At 41.8% G+C, this 17,811-nt stretch overlaps 1 protein-coding gene across 1 annotated transcript in view; it reads left to right on the plus strand.

Moving 5' to 3' along the window:
- LOC140225312 (uncharacterized) overlaps positions 1–17,811 on the plus strand; it is a gene marked incomplete in the record, with an annotated part of 390,485 nt that overhangs the window by 140,520 nt on the left and 232,154 nt on the right. Inside the window, 1 exon segment of the mRNA XM_072303788.1 lies at positions 13,193–13,403. Within this exon segment, the coding sequence (XP_072159889.1) occupies positions 13,285–13,403 (119 nt within the window).

Genomic DNA, 17,811 nt, shown 5'->3' on the forward strand with positions numbered 1-17,811 from the left:
GATGCGGATAGGCAGCCAGTCGCACATGTTTGTTCGGAGGTGTAGCGTTGACGGGCGGCGCCCCGCTCGCGAATAACAAGCGCCTCTAGTCCAACACTGTTGCCATTTTCTCTCTGATAAAAATGATTGGACAAAAGTAGACAACTACCCCTCATGGCATGGTGTCAATTATTTGCAGAAACGTATTCTTTGGTTTTTTTTTTTTTTTTTTTTTTTTTAAATTTAATTTTTTTCCTCTGGCATATTTTTTTGGCATGATGTGGGAATTTTTTGTACCTCTGGCTCCCTCTAGGCCCCGTCAACACACCTTGCCTTGCCCCGCTGAGGAAGAACATTGTAATAGCCGCCGCACATACCAAATTATTACTGTTGATGAAAAGCGCGGTTTTTGGAAAACTTGGGAATATGTCCCTCCAATGTCAAAATGGTTTTATTCGTAATTAAACTGAAAAAATCAGAGAATTTCAAAGGAAAATGTTCAGAACTTTCCTCAAAAATGAAAAGCGGGGCGTTTGAAATTATAGAAAACCAAAAAATATCAGGCCATTAGAAAGAAATCAAATAAAGGTAAAAACCGGAATGTGTGATCAGTCGGTGTGACGTATGTACATTGGCACTGGTTAATCAACACGAAACTTGGATGATAGCAAAGTAGAAGAAACCAAGGGTGTCACTACCACGATGGATGACGTTAAAAACCCGAATTTTCAAAGGGCAATATATCGGTTAGAAAGTTGCTTTTTGGACAGATCTTATTATTTTTAGTTGATCTGCATGAATGAAGCACCAAAACACAATTCTGTGACCAGCGCAACTGACCCCCTTTCAATGTCGCCAGATTTCCCGTCGGAAATTGCATTTTTACAAGGAAAATCTTGGACATTTTTGACTGAAAAATTCACTGACTTTTCCTCGGATCACATGTAAATATTCGGACCAAGCACTGTCTTTTAGAAAAAATGATTTTTGTATCAATATGGCAACCTCGGAATGGAGTGACGTTCCTTCGTCCGGGAAACGGCGGAGTCCAGCGGGCTGATTATTGAAACTGATAGACAAAGCTATAGACAAAGACGACAAAATTGATTTGGAGGGATCCTATTGGTGGAAGCGGGTGGTGGCAATGGACATAGGAGGTAGGTAATCGACTAAGTAACGACAACCCACGAGAAACCCGACAGTTAGTCTATCATTTTCCCCCTTAGTCGATGAGAACCACCCATTTCAACCAATAGAATTGCTTTATACCCCCTATGTCATCTTTGTCTATAGCTTTGTCTATCAGTTTCAATAATCGCCCCGCAGGTCGGATTTGGGCGGATCGGGCAACGTGTGCCTCGAGGCGTTATTATCATACGACTCCCGCATGTCGGATCGTTAGAGGAACTCGGGACATTTGTATGATAATGGAAAACTCATGATTCGATTGCAAGTTTATTAATTCGGCGGAGAGGAGCGAGGACGGTGCTCAAACAACGTAACGCGGAGCTTCATGCCGAAAGCAATCTACAAGAATAATACCGTCGCGACGCCATGTCGCGTCGCTCTTTTATCGTTCGCCGATCCGACTCCGGGTCCTTCCGCGACGCCTCACGTCCGTCCGCCTGTCCGCGAGACGCGAGACGCGAGACGTCCCAACCCTAGAGGATACGACTCTTTTTTAACGATGGAATGTATTTGAAGCATGGAGGGTCAAAAGGTCACTGAGGATAGCATTCTTAGTCGTTCTATATTGGTGGATCGTTTTTATCAATTCGATAAAGGATCATTTTTGCTCTGATCTTGTTTTGAATCAAATTTTCATTCATGCTAAGTGAAAATTTAATATCTTGGTTTGGAGTTAACAAATCTCTTGTAATTTGACCAATTGAATGATATATTTCTCGTTTGATCTCATTCGACTTTAATTTAGGGAGTTCGGAAGAGATTTTTCACCAATTTACTGCTAAAGTATGAGGTTTATGCTTCTATGAAGTACATTTCAGGCTTTTTATTTTTTTTTTCCTTCTTTGTTGCGAAGGGTGAAAAGCAAAAATTGTATTTTCGTAAAATTTGTTGGACATATCGATATTTGTTTAATTCTTGGGAGAAGTCAAGTCAAGTGGTTCCTGTTTAGAATAAACGCTTCAATTTTGGACGGAATCTTTACCGACACTCAACTGATAAAAAGAGGGCAGTTTTCTAGGGTGCACATGTATTTTCACATTTGCTCCTTGAGGAGTAAGGAAAACGGTCCTTAATTCATTTGGACATAGTACCTTCGAGTATATACTACGTTCAAGTGAGATGCTTTGGAGTACGGGGTGCTTAAGTATAGATTTTGTTATTTCGAGAAAAACGTGTTTAAAGTTTCTCAATCATATAAGGACTTATGGCGGATTAAAAGTTCAAACTCACATTTTGATGCTTTAAAATTGGATTTTATCAGTGAATTTCTCACAGAATTCATTTCAACCCTAGATTTAGTTGAAATCACTAATAAGTCAATCTTTTAAAAAACTGCATTCATGCGCCTTGTCCCCATGCCCTTCAAGCGATGTTATCGATTCCCATATTTTCCAAAGAAATAATTTTAATCTCAAATATTTAAAACCCTGCGTTGAAAAATTTCCACCCGGTAGAAAGGGGTGGGGGAGGGCGAAGGCGTTCTTTTCGAGGGAGCCTCGGAAGGCGGAAGACTCGTCGGTACGTAAGATAAGACGGGAGCCCATAATGAAGAGTGATGTATCGCCCCGGGCGGGCCTTTGTCGAGCGCCTTTAATCCCGACCCCTGGAACCCGCCATCCGCGATCCACGATCCGCTACATATTCAAATCAAAGGCTCGTCTAAGATCGGTTACCGCGGGCAACTAACAGCACCCGGACGGCGGGGGCGGGCGAGGGTCACGGGTCGTGCGGGGATGCATCCCGAAACCCGCGGATCTGCTCCTTTCTCCCGCTGGGACTTACGTGGTTTTCGCGGAGAACGCCACAAATTCTGGGCGCGTAAAGCCACGCTTCCACGGAGAGCGTGCGACGCCAAGTTTATCGCGCGGTTTATTTGCGCCGCCTGCCTGCTCATGCTGAATTTCTCAATAGAAAAATCGCGATGTTCTGAACTAACAATAAGTTCCGACTTTGTCAAGATTTTTTGGCGATAAAATCGCTAGAATTCTCTATCTTGTCGCAATTTGATCCTTTTCAAGTTATGTTCGATAAAATCGAACTTCTATCTCAATTAATAAAGATTTTCTGTTCGACGGTATAGCGATAAATTGCCGTCCATAAAATCGCGATTTTTTTACTCGATAATATTCGGACGTCGATTAAATCGTGTTCCTCGATCAAATCGCAATTTATCCCGATCTACTTGGGTGTTCCAGGGAACTTGATGCCGAAGACTTTTTAAAAGCCAACATTCCCAGTCAAATTGACCTATAATTAAATACAAGAATTTTGGTAGTTTTGAAGTATTATCTGTGTTTTTTAAAGGTGAGAGATACCTCTTTTGAAATGTTCACCTTTTTGGTAATATCTCACCGCTACCTCTCAATTGTCACATGTAACTCCCCCAGCGGCCCGAAACTATTTCGGCCTGATAAAACAAGACACAGTCCTATCTTAACCATGAAATATATCCCATTTCGATATTTTATCGAGCTGCTTTAAACTTCCAATAATTTGTCCCGCTATAAAGATAGTCGAGTCAATTTGACCCCGATTGGGATTACTAGGAGTAGTCGTTAAAACAAATTCCCTGACACGAAACAAATATCGCTATATTGCTAACTATTGGACGTGCGCCTTTCATGACGCTTGAGAGATATCTAAATATTTCTTTCTTCTTTCTTCTCTTTCTCAAAATGATTATTGACTTAAACGCATTATAGCATATTTCCAGCAAACCTATCCTTCTCAAATTTCAAAAATAAGAGACACCTCAATGCGCGTTGATGACGGCGCAGAGATACAACTATTCGTGCTGGATGGATGCCCGTGTTGCATCTGCAAAATTGAAGGCGCGATGGTCTTGCAACTGATCTACTGCTCCCGGACTTCCGTTCGACCCTCCGTAGCCAACTTGGCGTCGCGCTTTCTCTGTGGACCCGTGCCTCAAAAGCGGGCGAGTTCCTTCCCCAGCCAGGAATGCACTTGTCTTATTTCGACGTGACTCTTAATGAAAATGCTTTTGAAGTAGGCAGCCGGTGCCTCAGGTAGAAGGAATTGTTGGCCGTGGTCAGTGGCTTGATTGCATCGCCGAGCCGGCCGGAACCTAGCTTTTCAATTACTTCTGCTCCTCCTCGGAAAGAGACTTCCGCTTGTTCAAAATTAACCCGACTTTGAATCGATTTCTCCGGACCGACGATCTTAGCCGTAGCTGTGACCAACGTTATAACTTCACCCCCGAACTTTCAGGTAACGTAGCATTAGGTTAAAGATATTGGGCTCCGCGACAGTGGCGTGACGTGGCGTGCTTTGCGATTTATCGATTGATCACCCATTTAAACCTATGGAAAAAGATCGACAAGCAGGATGTTTGCAGTGAACACCTGAATATTCGATTTTTTACCGTGGCTTCAAATAGGAAAAATCGATAATCGATCATTCACGCCTCGCCACTGCTCCGCGACCATTGCCGTAAGTTCGTCTGCTCCTCTGTTTGAGGTGTTCGATTCAATGCTTATTTTAAAATTGAGCGTAAATGGGCGTAAAGTCCAGAATTTCGAAGTCTGTAACTGTATTTTCTCATACTAAACAAGCAAAGGGTTCAATATTTACCAAAACTAGTGTTGGTAAATATCGAATGAATATGGGGAAAAAAGTAGCTTGGACCTAGAGTCTAGACCCTTAAGAACATCGACAAGAAAAAATACTCTTGATACAATCATATGTTTGCTTAAATCGAGAACCAAGTCTCTTAGTTTCAGTGGATTTCCTTTTGATTCAAGCATAAAGCAGAGTGAATCAAGAGTATATTTACTGTCATTGTTTTCAAGAGTCTGGACTGTAGATCCAAGCGACTTTTTTGTCCAGTGCTACTTTGCCCACCCAAAGAAGAAACAATGGGTCCGTGTAACATGGAAGTTTTCGGGGAGATCAGATTAGGTTAAAGGTTCCGTGACGTTCAGTCAGACAATCTAGGCGGCTCAGCTGAAGAAAACCACACATAAAGAAATACATAAAGAAAATGAGAGAGCAGTCGGGGAAACGGAAGAGAATGGAACTTGCGAAAGAGGGGAAGAAGGTTAGTAAAAAAAAAAGAAGCGATAACCCATATCTAGAAGTATTGACCAATTAGCATCGCGCGCGATACTGCCGCGAGGAAGGTTCGCCGCCTCTTGTAAATCAAATGCGAAAGTAATTTTTAATGAGGAGAAATCGTTGGGTAAGAGCTTGGCGCTCAACAGTTGAAGAAAGCTCAGACGGTAAACATAATATATCGGGGAGTTGGAGGGTTCGGCAAATAAATAAGACGCGCTGCACTTGTAAATAATAAAGTTTTACAAATACCCCAAGTTTCCTCTTGTCGTTTCTGCCGGTCGAGTTTTCCTCCGGCCAAAGGAGACACGGACTGCCGAGAGAGCGAAGAGAGCGTTAAGTGCATGCTGGGATGAACCTCGAGACCCGTAAAATCATGCGCTAACCGTGGCTCATACGGAAATGCACTTAGTGCTCTCTTCCTTATCACGGTAGCGGAGGTAGCGGGAGCCATTCAATATTGCCGAGTGGTAAGTTCATTGTGGCGAGCAGAGAAAAAAACGCTCGGCACCAACTTCGCACCCGCCAGGACGATAACACCTATCATAAACTTTGAAGTTGCCCGCTTGTGGCTTTCAAAAATCCCTGTCTCACTCTGACCGGTTCTCGAACGTTACCTGTCTGTTTTATGCTCCTCGAGAGATTAATATTCTCCCGGAAACCGCCCGAGGACTAGGTTTTCCGATCCCGACAACCTCGTGCATTTTTAACGGAATATTTGTGCCTGTCGCGTTTTGTGTTCATCTCTCGCACTTTGAAATGCGCAAGTCAATACGGCTGCCGAGCTCTTACTTAGACCAAGAGTTTCGATTTTTCGATCCTACGTGCCCCTAGAGATCTTAACGTAATGGAGAATTTCCCCACAAAAATGTTATTGCTTCATCTAAGATTGCGTTATGAGGCGAGTTCGCAGTATTTTTCATAATCTTTTTCTGATGTGGGAATTGTAGAAAAATAGATTTTAAAGTGAGAAAATTTGCTACCTTGTGACGTCATCTGGCGGCATTTTCCATCTAAACACATGTATTTTAGCAGATTAGGTTATTTTGTCTAATTTTTTCCAATAATTGTCCAATTTAGAAACCAAGAATATCCTCACCACATACTCAGTTTTCCTAGTAGTACCATTTTTAAAGATGAAATTCACAAAATTCAAGACACCTGCAAATTCTGTATTGCGCTCATCCCGACTTCCATCAGTCAAAATTTTGAGAATTTGATTTGCTTTTTTCTCAACGAGAATCGTTGATCATCGAGATTATCATAATCGAAGCACAGTTGACCTTTTTCTTATGCCATAATCAATTACATTGCTGCGATTGCTAGAGCGGGTTTTAAGAATTTTCTCTGTGGTTCAAAGCGTCTAATTTCGAACGTAATAGCAGTGCGAGTCTTTACTCTAAATTGCCTTTGATCCCACCTCTTGCAAAATTTCTACTTACTAGCCTACGTACGCACTTTATTTTAAAAGCACGCATGCATTCAAGAACAAATGACTTCTCTTAAATTTCAGGCGATGAAGTTGGCCGGCTCTCTTTTGAAGAGATAAAGTAGGATCGGTGTGGAAACACCGTAAGCGAGACACGTGTTTATAGAGCTAAGTCGCAATAAAATTTATTCAAGCGAGGGAAACACGGCCAAAACACACAATGAACAACCAAATCGTTTTGTTTGGATCACACAGTCATTTCCGTCTTTCATTCATCTTCCCCTAGAGGGAATTATATGAATCGAGATTCTCATATTCCCACGAACTTCTGACTTCATTTATTGACAACACTAGCAGAGACTCGATTACTTTTCTTCATTTATTAACTTCGTTCCGTTCTTACTGAGCGTTGTTATGTCCTCTTGCTAACTGCATAAGATACGAGTTGATGATGTTACGCTTTATTAAGGCAAGTTAATTGGCAGGCACTCGTGTTCGAGTACCCTCTTTTCCAGCGCGAAAACTCTTCACACAAAGGAAAGTAAACAAGAGTCACTTGCAAACGCGTTAAGCATGACACTTAGTCCGTTAAGAGCCCGAGGCAGCCAAGCAGACGCTGTGTTAATGCCGGCTGTTTTATAAGTTTTTTAAATTTCGTTTTGCACTAACCCTTAATTTTTGAAAACCTCGAATTTCATGCCGCAGTTTAATTTTTAAGAAATTGTACGAAATGATTCGCATTCATAATCAGATACCCAGATGTTAATGAAGCTATAAAGAATCTTAAAACTTGTGTAAATTACAAGACTTATACTGCAACTTTTAATACTGTAAATGATACTATAAAAATAATATCGAGGCCGTGGCTTGTTTACCGTTGTCAATTTTCTGAGAGAAACAAATTCGCGAGGTTGATAACGAGATTAATTAGAGCACAAGTGACCGAAACTGCAAACAGTCCAAAATTTGGACATTTTTTAAGCGTCTTAATTTTTTATACAAATTCCTTTCCGTACTAATTTTAAATGAAGCCATCTTTTTTCCCATAGTCGGTCCATTAGCGGATCCAGCAAATTAACAACATGTTTTTTTCTCCAGTTAAACATATGGAAATGTATAGATTCTTGGAGGGGCCATGCAGCTGCTCCGAAAAGAATCGATTGTTTAACATAGGCTTAAATGGAGGAAATACGGTGTTGCCAAATTGCCGGATCCACTTCCGAGTCTGTTAGAATTTATCGAGAGTCATAAAAAATCATGATTATTTCTCCCTCGCTTGGAATTATACCGTGAAAGTATAAATAAACAATCGAAAATAGCTATCGTCGCACGTATCGTCAACACGGGCGTCAACAAATCTGTGTAACCCACGTGAACGCTCCCCTGATTTGCTTTCCTCCTTCCATTCAACTTCGTTCAACTTGGTGGAGATGGATTCATTTTATGTTCAATAAAACAGCGACAGGGAAGGAATCAATTATCCCCTGCGTCTTCCAAGTAATTCTTTTGTCGAAGACAGCGCCAAGTCAACACGGTGTCATAAGACAGCTCACAAAGTTGTCGGATTCCGTGAGGTTTTCTCCTTCAGTTTTACATAGTTTCACCGGGCGAATTTGCGGTTTTTGTTTTGTTTTTTGTCTAGCCACGTGGAGAAAGTTAAGGGGAATCAGTTTGAGTCAATTTTTGTGCCGTAACTTTGTCTTGCTGAGTCCTAGTGGGAACGGGTTATCTTTCTCTCCAGGAATGCCAGAGAGCAAAAGGGAAAAATAATTAGAGGGGGAGAAGGGGTTACCGTGAAGAAGACGACAGATTTTTGGTTCCGTTTTGATGGTTAAATGATGATAGATCAGCCCAGTAGATCCATGAATATTAGCCGAAAATAATAAAACCTCTACAAAACGACACGCTCGTCTTACAGTCACTCTTCGCGAAAAAAAAAACAAACAAAAAACAATTGAGTAGATAAATATTATTAAATTCATCGCACTGGAAAAAAACACATTAAATCTAGAGTCCAGACTCTTGAAAACATTGACACCAAAAAATACTTTTGATTCCATCGGATTTTTGCTTGAATCAAAACGAAATCCGCTTAAATTAAGAGGCTTGGTTCTCGATATAAGCTAGATTCTGATTGAATCAAGAGTACTTTTTCTTGTCGATGTTATTAAGAGTCTGGACTCTAGATCCAATGTGTTTTTTCCCAGTGTGATATGTAATAAAGAAATGTTGGCATCAACCACCGCATTAGCCGGTCCACACGTTCTAACAAAGAAACGTATAAAATTACCAAGAATTCATTTTAATTATTTGAAATTGGCGGGAACGCCGGTTTGAAATCTCTGTCTACGGCGCTTAGTTTACCGATGCTCATTTGTTACTGTACGTCCGGAAGCGAAGCGGCCGAACGGAGAGAAAAGGCGAAACCGCAGGAAATCGCGGGCGCAACATCAAGTAACGTCCATTACCAAATTGTGAACAATTTCGAGCCGAGCAGTCGCCAACACGGGGACGGGGGAAGGGTAGGGGGAGGTCAAACGCCCCAAACCACGGCTGGTGTTTATGGGAGTCGGGGCCGTTTCATTAACTGCGGCTGCGGCAGTCCGAGCGAGGAGATGGCATCTGTATCACACCCATGATATTCGAGCCGGGAGTTTTATTTACCCCTGATGATGCCCGAGACGCAGTCCCCGGCAGTGCTCTCGGAAAACATCCTATCAAACTTCGCGCCTTGCCAAATTTCAACAAATTACTATTTTCTCAACTACACACGGAGAAAACAACCTCGTGCCTGGGACCCGAAGTTTAGGTCATATGGATCTCTGAAGTTTTCAGATTGAGCATCTGAACACTTTAAGTCTAGCTGTCGAGGTTCGGATCACACATCTAAAACTTCATTTCTTACATCTGAAGTACTTCGGTTTTCACATCCGAAAAACTTCGGTTCTCACAACCGAAAAACTTCGGTTCTTACAACCGAAAAACTTCGGTTCTCAAATATGAAGTACTTCAGATGTAAGAACTGAAGTTTCAGATGTGTGATCCGAACCTCGACAGCTAGACCTAAAGTGTTCAGATGCTCAATCTGAAAACTTCAGGGATTCATCTGACCTAAACTTCGGGTCCCACGCACGAGGTTCTTTTCTCCGTGCAGAGACTAGAATACTTATTTAGTGTGTCAGTCATAAAGCACGTATCGCCATGCGTGTGAGTTCATCACGACCGCGAGACCGCGCGGACCAAATTGTGGCCGAAGTGACCAAGTGTTCAAACGGCAAGGGTATGTTTTTACTTCTGATTTGGATTCTACGCAAAAAATTACGTAAAATTGACATGGCGCATGGCGTATTTACCCAAATTGTTTTTTGCCCCTTTTTCCTCCAAAAATACACGCCTTCTTATGAGGAAAAGGAGGTTCTAAAGTAACTTGAGCAAATAGGCCATGCGCCATATCCATTTTACGTAACTCTTCGCGTAAAATCCAAATCTAAAGTCAAAACATACCCATGCAATTTGACATTTTCGACTTACAGCCTTCCAAAGCCCCAAAATTGTCGGGAGGTCGTGGCTCTCATAATTTTGGACCAATAGGGATCATGTAGTACATTGATTGAAAGGTATTGCCCTCTTCCCCCAGGAAAATTTTAGATTTAGAAAAGCGTATAATTTTAACGCCTACAATGTTAAATTGAAATTTGCTCCAAAATGCCCCGTAACTCCGAAAAATTGGGATTTAGGGAAGAAGTGCACGGAACAGAAAGTTCTTATTTTTTGACCTAGAATTTCAATCCGAAGTCAAAACATACCCTTCCTATTTGAAATTTGCGATAAACAGGGGGCATTCCTCCGAACCCGCCAAAATGAGGTTTTGGAGGGCTGAAAATATATACACAGAGTTGATTTATCCCGGAAAGTTTTCGTCCCGAAGCTCAATTTTCGGCTGTTTCTGAGAAAGAGATAGTTGACGGGTCCTCTGGAACACCCGGTATGTTAAGTATTTTTAAAAGAAAAGAAGTTGCGCGATTTTGAAAACGTTGTAATCGCGCTGGTTCCTTTTGCTAAACGCTATCCAGTTAATATCCGATAAGAGCAATGAAGTTTTTTGTAGTTTGCAAGCGGGAGATTTGAATTCACTCTCTAGAACGTGAAGCAATTTCTCACTCATCAGTCGATTCTGAACTTTTTCGTCAAAGCTCTGAAAATCGGGAGCGGAGAGCGGGCGGCATCGTTCGGCCGGCGAGGCGCGATGTTGCCCGACAAATGGGCTCCTCCTCGTTGGTTCGATCTGCTCGATGTCAAAGCGGGCCGACTCAGATTTATAAGAGCTCGCCGGAATGTCCACTCCATTTCGCCGCCGCTTCCATCGATTTCCCCGGTTTGTTCTGATTGTCGCCTTTACTCCTTCCCGCTCCGTGAAATAAGTCCCGTTTATTAAATTATGGACGGGCCTTTTCCTTGATGCTGTAACTTGAGTTATGTGTCTGCCTCCGTGGGTTTCATCCTTGCCAACTAGTGCTTCAAAACCAGCATATATATATAAAGTCGCTTTACAACGCACTCTGGCGTTCTACGACACCCAAACGCCATATATGCCTGTCTTCCCAGAGGTTATCGGGCAACTGACACCCGCAACATCTCTTCGTCAACGCCCTGCCGCCAACCCTTTTCGGGACGTCCCCGTCGCCTCTTCCCAGGTGGTACCCAATCCAAAACTTGTTTGGGCAACCTCTCCTCCGACATTCTTTGCACATGTTGCACATTCTTGCAAAACCAGCATTTTCCTCAATGGAACCTCGAGTAACACATGACGATAGTGTGTACATGTCGATGTATGGAGCTCTTAGGGCCCAAATGGGCAGCCAACCCTCTGCTATCGCAAAAAACACTAGGAAAATGCCTCTGACAATCTTCAGGTTCCAATATTAAACAGGATTGCCGCGGTCAGGGAATTTTAAAAAGTCGGCGAAAACCTGGAAATGTCAGGGATAATGACGAAAGCGTCAAGGAAAAATTGGTAGGTCACCCTTGTTTGCTTTCCAGGATGGGGTTGACAATTTGAACAACAGATCTTGCGTGGAAACTATTTCAAATTACGCCTTTTAAATCATCTGACATATCCATAATTGTCAGTGAATTTTATCAAAATGTGTCATGGAAATGAGAAAGATGTCAGGGAATTTCATTTCCTAAATTCTTTGGCAACCCTAATTGATTAAACAGAGACGACCAAGAATGTCGATAATTGAGCGTCTTTCCGCGGAATTGAGTAAATTTATGCAAAAACTAAGTCAAATACGTGCTTCCCGAACAACGATCCTAACAAATATAATAATAATTGGATTGCATTTTGCAAAAAGGAACCACTAGCATTGCAATGTTGCTAAGATTGTGCAACTTCTTTTGTCTTGGAGGAAAAACCCGATTATCTATTGATTGTTTCTGTTTTACTCGCTAAAAACTGTGAATTTAAGACAAAAATGACCATCTAAATTTCCTAGTTTTTCACGATTTCTGCAATTTTATTGCAAAGGATGAAGTTGCACAATCTTAGCATCATTGCAATGCTAGTGGTTCCTTTTTGCAAAATGCAATCCAATTCTTTCTGAACACTTTAGTTTCACAAGTTGGCTGCCTTTTTGGGCTCCAAGAGCTCCATGACAAAGCCTACAAAACTACCGACATGTCCATATACTCTCCCTAAATATGTACTCTCTTTCAACCCATGTGAAGTATCCAAATGTTATCGCACAACTTGGCAGCCTTGCCGGTTTTTCTGCTCCTCGCCGTTTTTCTTTTCCAGTTTATCCCTTCACCTTTCATAGCGCCAATAAGGGAGGGGGAATACAAATGTACTCCGCAGCCGTTTTTTTGCGATCGACCGGGGAAAAGTGATAAATTACAGAAGATTTTACTCGACCGTTCATCTGGTTTTTTTTTCTTCCTTTTTTTCCAAAACCAAAAAAAGACAAAGAAAATTAGCGAGATATAACAGCAAATTCTCACAAAGCGCACTATCTGTAGATGGTTACTTTCTGCTAAATGACGTCGATTGTAATGTGAAGTAAGATCACTGCCCTAACTGGTGTTTAGGGGCCCAACACCATCAAACCTTTGGGGGGCTGGATGGGGGGGGGGGGATTCAACCCCTCTAGGCTCAGTGTAGACAATAATGGGCTTCTCGTCTCTGATTGCATTTGCTTGACGGGATAGCTATCGCTCCTTAAAATATTTTGGCAGTAATGTGGGCGAACATCTACTCAATACTTCCCAATGTATTCGCTCAATATTGAGACAGAATTGAGGCAGCGCTAAAAAGATAAAATTATCAATCAAGACTCTATTTAATCAATACTATTCTTGTATTTTGTTTGTATTTAATGATCGTATAGTCAATTCTACTACGAATAGTCTCACTGCATTGTTTCACTACTTTTACAATATTATTACGTGTTTTTATTCCCCATTTTATACTCAAATATATTTTGCTCAGCTTCTAATAGGAAATGGTTTTGGTTTGTGTTTCAGGCGGGTCGCGTCGTAGGCCTAATCGGGATGGCCAGCGTGAAGCGTGGAGTGATGAGTGTGTGGACACGGCGTGAAAGTGCGTGAGTATCTCCATGGAGACGCCGCCACCTTCGACGGTGGGACGTCGCTCCAGTCGTCGTGGGAGCGGCAGCGATGACGTCACCATCGGGACGAGACATCGCAGACAGCAACAACCTGCCCATCATAATCGTGAGTATGCTCATTAAGATGATCTTCCTTCTTTTAATTCAAAACTATGTTTTACCTCAAACTAACCTCCTGGGCCTTAATCAGTGGTGTAGCCAGAAAATGTTCATGGTGTCTGTCTACTCTGCTGTGCTAAGGAAAAACGCCGCATGAACCTTCAGGCGTTGCCAAATTTCCTTTGATAATACTCGAATTTCGTGGTTATAACTTATGAATATTTTCCTTCCAATTTTTCAGATAAATTTTTCGCAATTTTATCCTAAATCCCTGAAAATTTTAAGGAAAAATATTCATATCTTTCCTAAAAAATAAACATTTTACTGAAGGAAATTTGGCAACTCTAGAATGTTCATATGTTCCTTAGCACGGGAGTACTGGTATCAAATTCCTGAAAACACGAAAAAATGACCGAGTTACCATCAACGCGCTCTGACGGTCAATTCGCCTTCACTCGAGTAAGTAGGCAAAGGCGGGTGCACCAAAGCAGTAATAGTTGTATCCACACTTTGAACCTAACTGTCTCCGTTCGTTTTGTGCAAGTATACTGTATTTTCATTGTGAGGAATGCGAGCATTTGTCTTTTTGGCGATTTTGTCCTATCAACGAAGAACACGTCAACTTGAAATTTCCTTTTTAAAATTATCTCGCATCTCAGCGTATTTTAAGGTTTGAAATAATTTCAATAGCATATAGTAAGAGCCTCGATACTCCTGTTACTGCTAGAGTTTTTGAACGGACAAACAGTCTGTATTAGGCGTAGAATGAATCTAGCGACATGGGCATATCGGCGGTGCAATTTCGCAACCATGTGTCTCGTTTGCGGTGTTTGAAAATCTCCGCTGATATTTATGTTTTTTTAAGGGAGAACAAATGGACATCATTCCTCGAAGTTTTTTCGTAGCACGGCAGTGTTATGCAGTAGAAAAACGAGTCGCGTCTTTCGATCAACTCGTCACCCGTTGAATGCGTGTAATAATTTTCAGGATCTTGTGCATGATACTTAGGAGAATATTCACGTCCGGCTAAGTTCCGTTCCGTCGGTCGAAACTGTGAAATTTGATTAAACGGTCGCCACAGCAACCCGTCTCAACCTCCATTCCTTTTTTACGGAATAATTAAATAGTTGACGGCACAAGTTCTTTAATTTAATTCTCGGAAGAGCTCTCTTTGCGTTACTTCGTTTCGTAGCGTGGGCTTCAAACACAAATCAGTAACTCGTTCCAACATGTGCCCTCTCTGTTTTGTCCACTCGTTTTGCTCGGCCGAGGGGATCTCTGAACTTCTGAACCCCTTTTTGCAGGGTCGGTACTTCCTAAATTAGTTAATCCTCCAGTCAGGCGGCTCTGTTGACTCGAATTCTCCGTCTCGGAGCGTTTTATCATTCTCCCTGAATGTTCCCTTGTCTTCGAGAGCCGCAGAAAGAACAGTCAGGGAATACCGGAAAACCGGAAAATGTCAGGGAATTTTAAAAAGTCAGGGAAAAATTGTGAAGTTACTTTAATTAACCTTTTAGGATAGATTTGACGTTTAGAACAGCACATTTTCCTAGAAACAATTTTAAATTATGTCTTTTTTGCCATAGTGCATGTTTCATTCCTCCCGCAAAATGTTCTCATGCGCGTTTTCCGCTAAGTTCTTGTAAAAAAAAGGGTTCAATCAAAAGTCACACGTCGAAAGTTGGGACTTTATTTTACGTCAATCGTTCAGTTGACCGTGCATTCGTCGAGGGTCAGGCGAAAATATCGAGTTGCAGCGTTGGCGAACTCGCCGCGGTTTCACTCCATTGTTAATTTTTCCGTTATGACTTCAATATTGCCCCGGCTAATTGCCCTTCTGTGCGGCGATTAAATCTGTAAATCATCCCTCCGGATTCCCGCTGAGACGTTTCCCATGCAGCCGAGGAGAAATAATTTAGCTCCTTATGAATATTTAGGTGGGTATGCAACCAACGGCGCTTTTGTGTCGCGTAATGACCCAGATAAAAACTCCATCCTCGTACGTTGAAGCACGGTCGCCAACACGTTTATCAGCAGGCGAGATTCAAAGAATACACTCCTCTAACTGCGCAGATAAGCGCGCGGTATTCGCTCTCGGAGTGTCGGGAGTTGCGTTACGGATACCCGAAGCTGTTCCGTCATTTTCATGCGGAGGATGAACAACGTATGAAGCTTCGAATGTTGCCAAAGCCCCCTCGGTGAAATCTTTATCATTCGGAAGGAGTTATGAATATTCAGGGTGTCTACCAGTCCGGAATTTTCGGAAAGTCCGGAAATAGTACTGATTTTTTAAGGGTGGTCCGGAAGTACTGAAAAAGTGCAGAAATTCCGGAAGAAGGTCCGGATTTTTTTTCATTTTCGTCGCAATTCGAGCAAAAAATTCAAATTTTTGAAATTTTTCGAATTTTGTCAATTGGAGGTACTGACAAAGTACTGAATTTTACCGCTGAGGAAGTACTGAATTTCTGGGAATGTACCGAAAAAGTGCCGTAAAAGTACTGATTTTTAGCCAGCCTGTTTTAGTTGACACCCTGCTCAGTTTTCCTTGAAATGTTTGAACACGCAAAATTAAATTGAGAAGTAAACTCTCCCAAAAATTACGGAAGGAAAATTTCACTAGTTTTTTAGATAGCTCGTTCATCGGGAAACATTTGACAACATCTCGAGTTTTCACGCAGCGTTTTTCCTTAGTAGGGTGTGTTCGCCTTACGTTTGAAATGTTACACGAGCATCATTTGAAAGCATGTTGTGTATATGTCTCTGCACGTAGTTTTTTTTAAACCTTGCATTTTTAGAAAGCTTTGCGCTGCAGTTTCGCCACGGAAATATTTAACGTTTTAGTTTCTCTAGTGGAAAGTTCTATCTTTTTGAAGTTCTCAATTCATAAATTTGAAAGCCGAATAGTCATGATACGCAGTTGCAAGTCTTGAATATCAGTATCAGTTAAATCTGTCAGATCATCGCTAATTTAGTAGTCGGATTTTAGCAGTCTGACATGGCAAATTGTTTTGATGCTGAAGCTGTAGATAAACTCAAAATGGTCGGCTTATGAGACATGTGTAAAATTGGACGTATTTCTACCAAACAGACCTATATGGAGGTGAGAAATATGGGGTGTGCTCGTCGAGGCTGCATAAGAAGCAATGTAAAAGTGGGCGCGATTCCTTCTGTAGAATTGGAAAAGCGGGATATTACATTCTATTAAACAGACCTATGTGGCAACTGAATGCGGGATTCATGAGCCGCGGGCATGGGATGAGAGCGTTGTGGACATGGCTCATGAGTTACAGCGCCCCAACGACGTTCTCCCCCTCGCGCTCGCTCTCGTTCATTGCCGCTGACGTCACTGGCGCTTTATTATTCTCATTTACTCTTACGTAAAGAGAACTAACGAGCACACCCCATATTTCTCACTTGCACATAGGTCTGTTTGGTAGAAATACGTCCAATTGTGTGTTCTTGATTCGTGAATGTGGTTGGATCTTTGAAGAGTCAAAAATTAAAATGCTCGAGGAGTGATTCTTGGTAACGCTCTGTCTTTTATCGAAATCGTCTTGTTCTATTTTCTGCAATTGCGCATCTGTTTCATTACCGCATGAACAAAAAATCCGTGTCTGATCCCTCCGTCTGGGAACTGTTGGAATTTATTATTCAAGCTGGTAATATCGATTGACTGATTAACTGTCTCATTCAGTCGTTCTTCGCGAGTTCGCAGAGCAGCAGGATCTCCCTTCATTTTTGGCCCTATTCAAGTTAGAACAATGTGTTCTAACTAACCACTCCGGCCGTTGCAAGAAGCCATTCCACCCTACAACTGTCCTCTCTTTCAAAGCCTCCTCAGCTCAAAAGTTAGTCTCTCTTGTTGAACCTCCGACAGGGATGACAAGGAATGTAAACATATTACAGGCAATTTGGAATGTATCGCTGAATTATCTACGTAACTTAATACAATCGCGATGCTTTAAATTTCAAAACCCCTCTGGTAAAGGACCCTACAACAAAACGGCCAAATCGGCCTAAACACGGAATCGTACGATTTTCTCAGGGATGATAGAGGGTCTTCCCAGACACTCAAAACTGGTCATATTTTTTGCCTAACCCCCAGGGAAAAGGGGGGAGAGGGGGTCAAAGTCAAAACCTTTAAATTAGCATAACTTCTCAACGGTTTGTCGTAGAAAGATGATCTTGGTGTCAAAATTTCCAGAAAAATGAGAGCTTTCAGAATATATGTATGAAATTAATTAAATTTTAAAATTTGACCCACTTTTGGGGCATTTTACAAGGTCCCCCTTTCGTAAATTTTCGTTTTTTGAGATTTTCGGTTGTTCGGTTCGCACGGATCAAAACAAAAACAATTTCAAATGAAAGTAGAGCGTTTAAGCTTTAAAACAAGCCCAAGATGATCTTGGGGAAACG

Source organism: Bemisia tabaci, chromosome 1, assembly GCF_918797505.1.
Source record: "Bemisia tabaci chromosome 1, PGI_BMITA_v3".
In the NCBI taxonomy this organism is placed as follows: Eukaryota; Metazoa; Arthropoda; class Insecta; order Hemiptera; family Aleyrodidae; genus Bemisia; species Bemisia tabaci.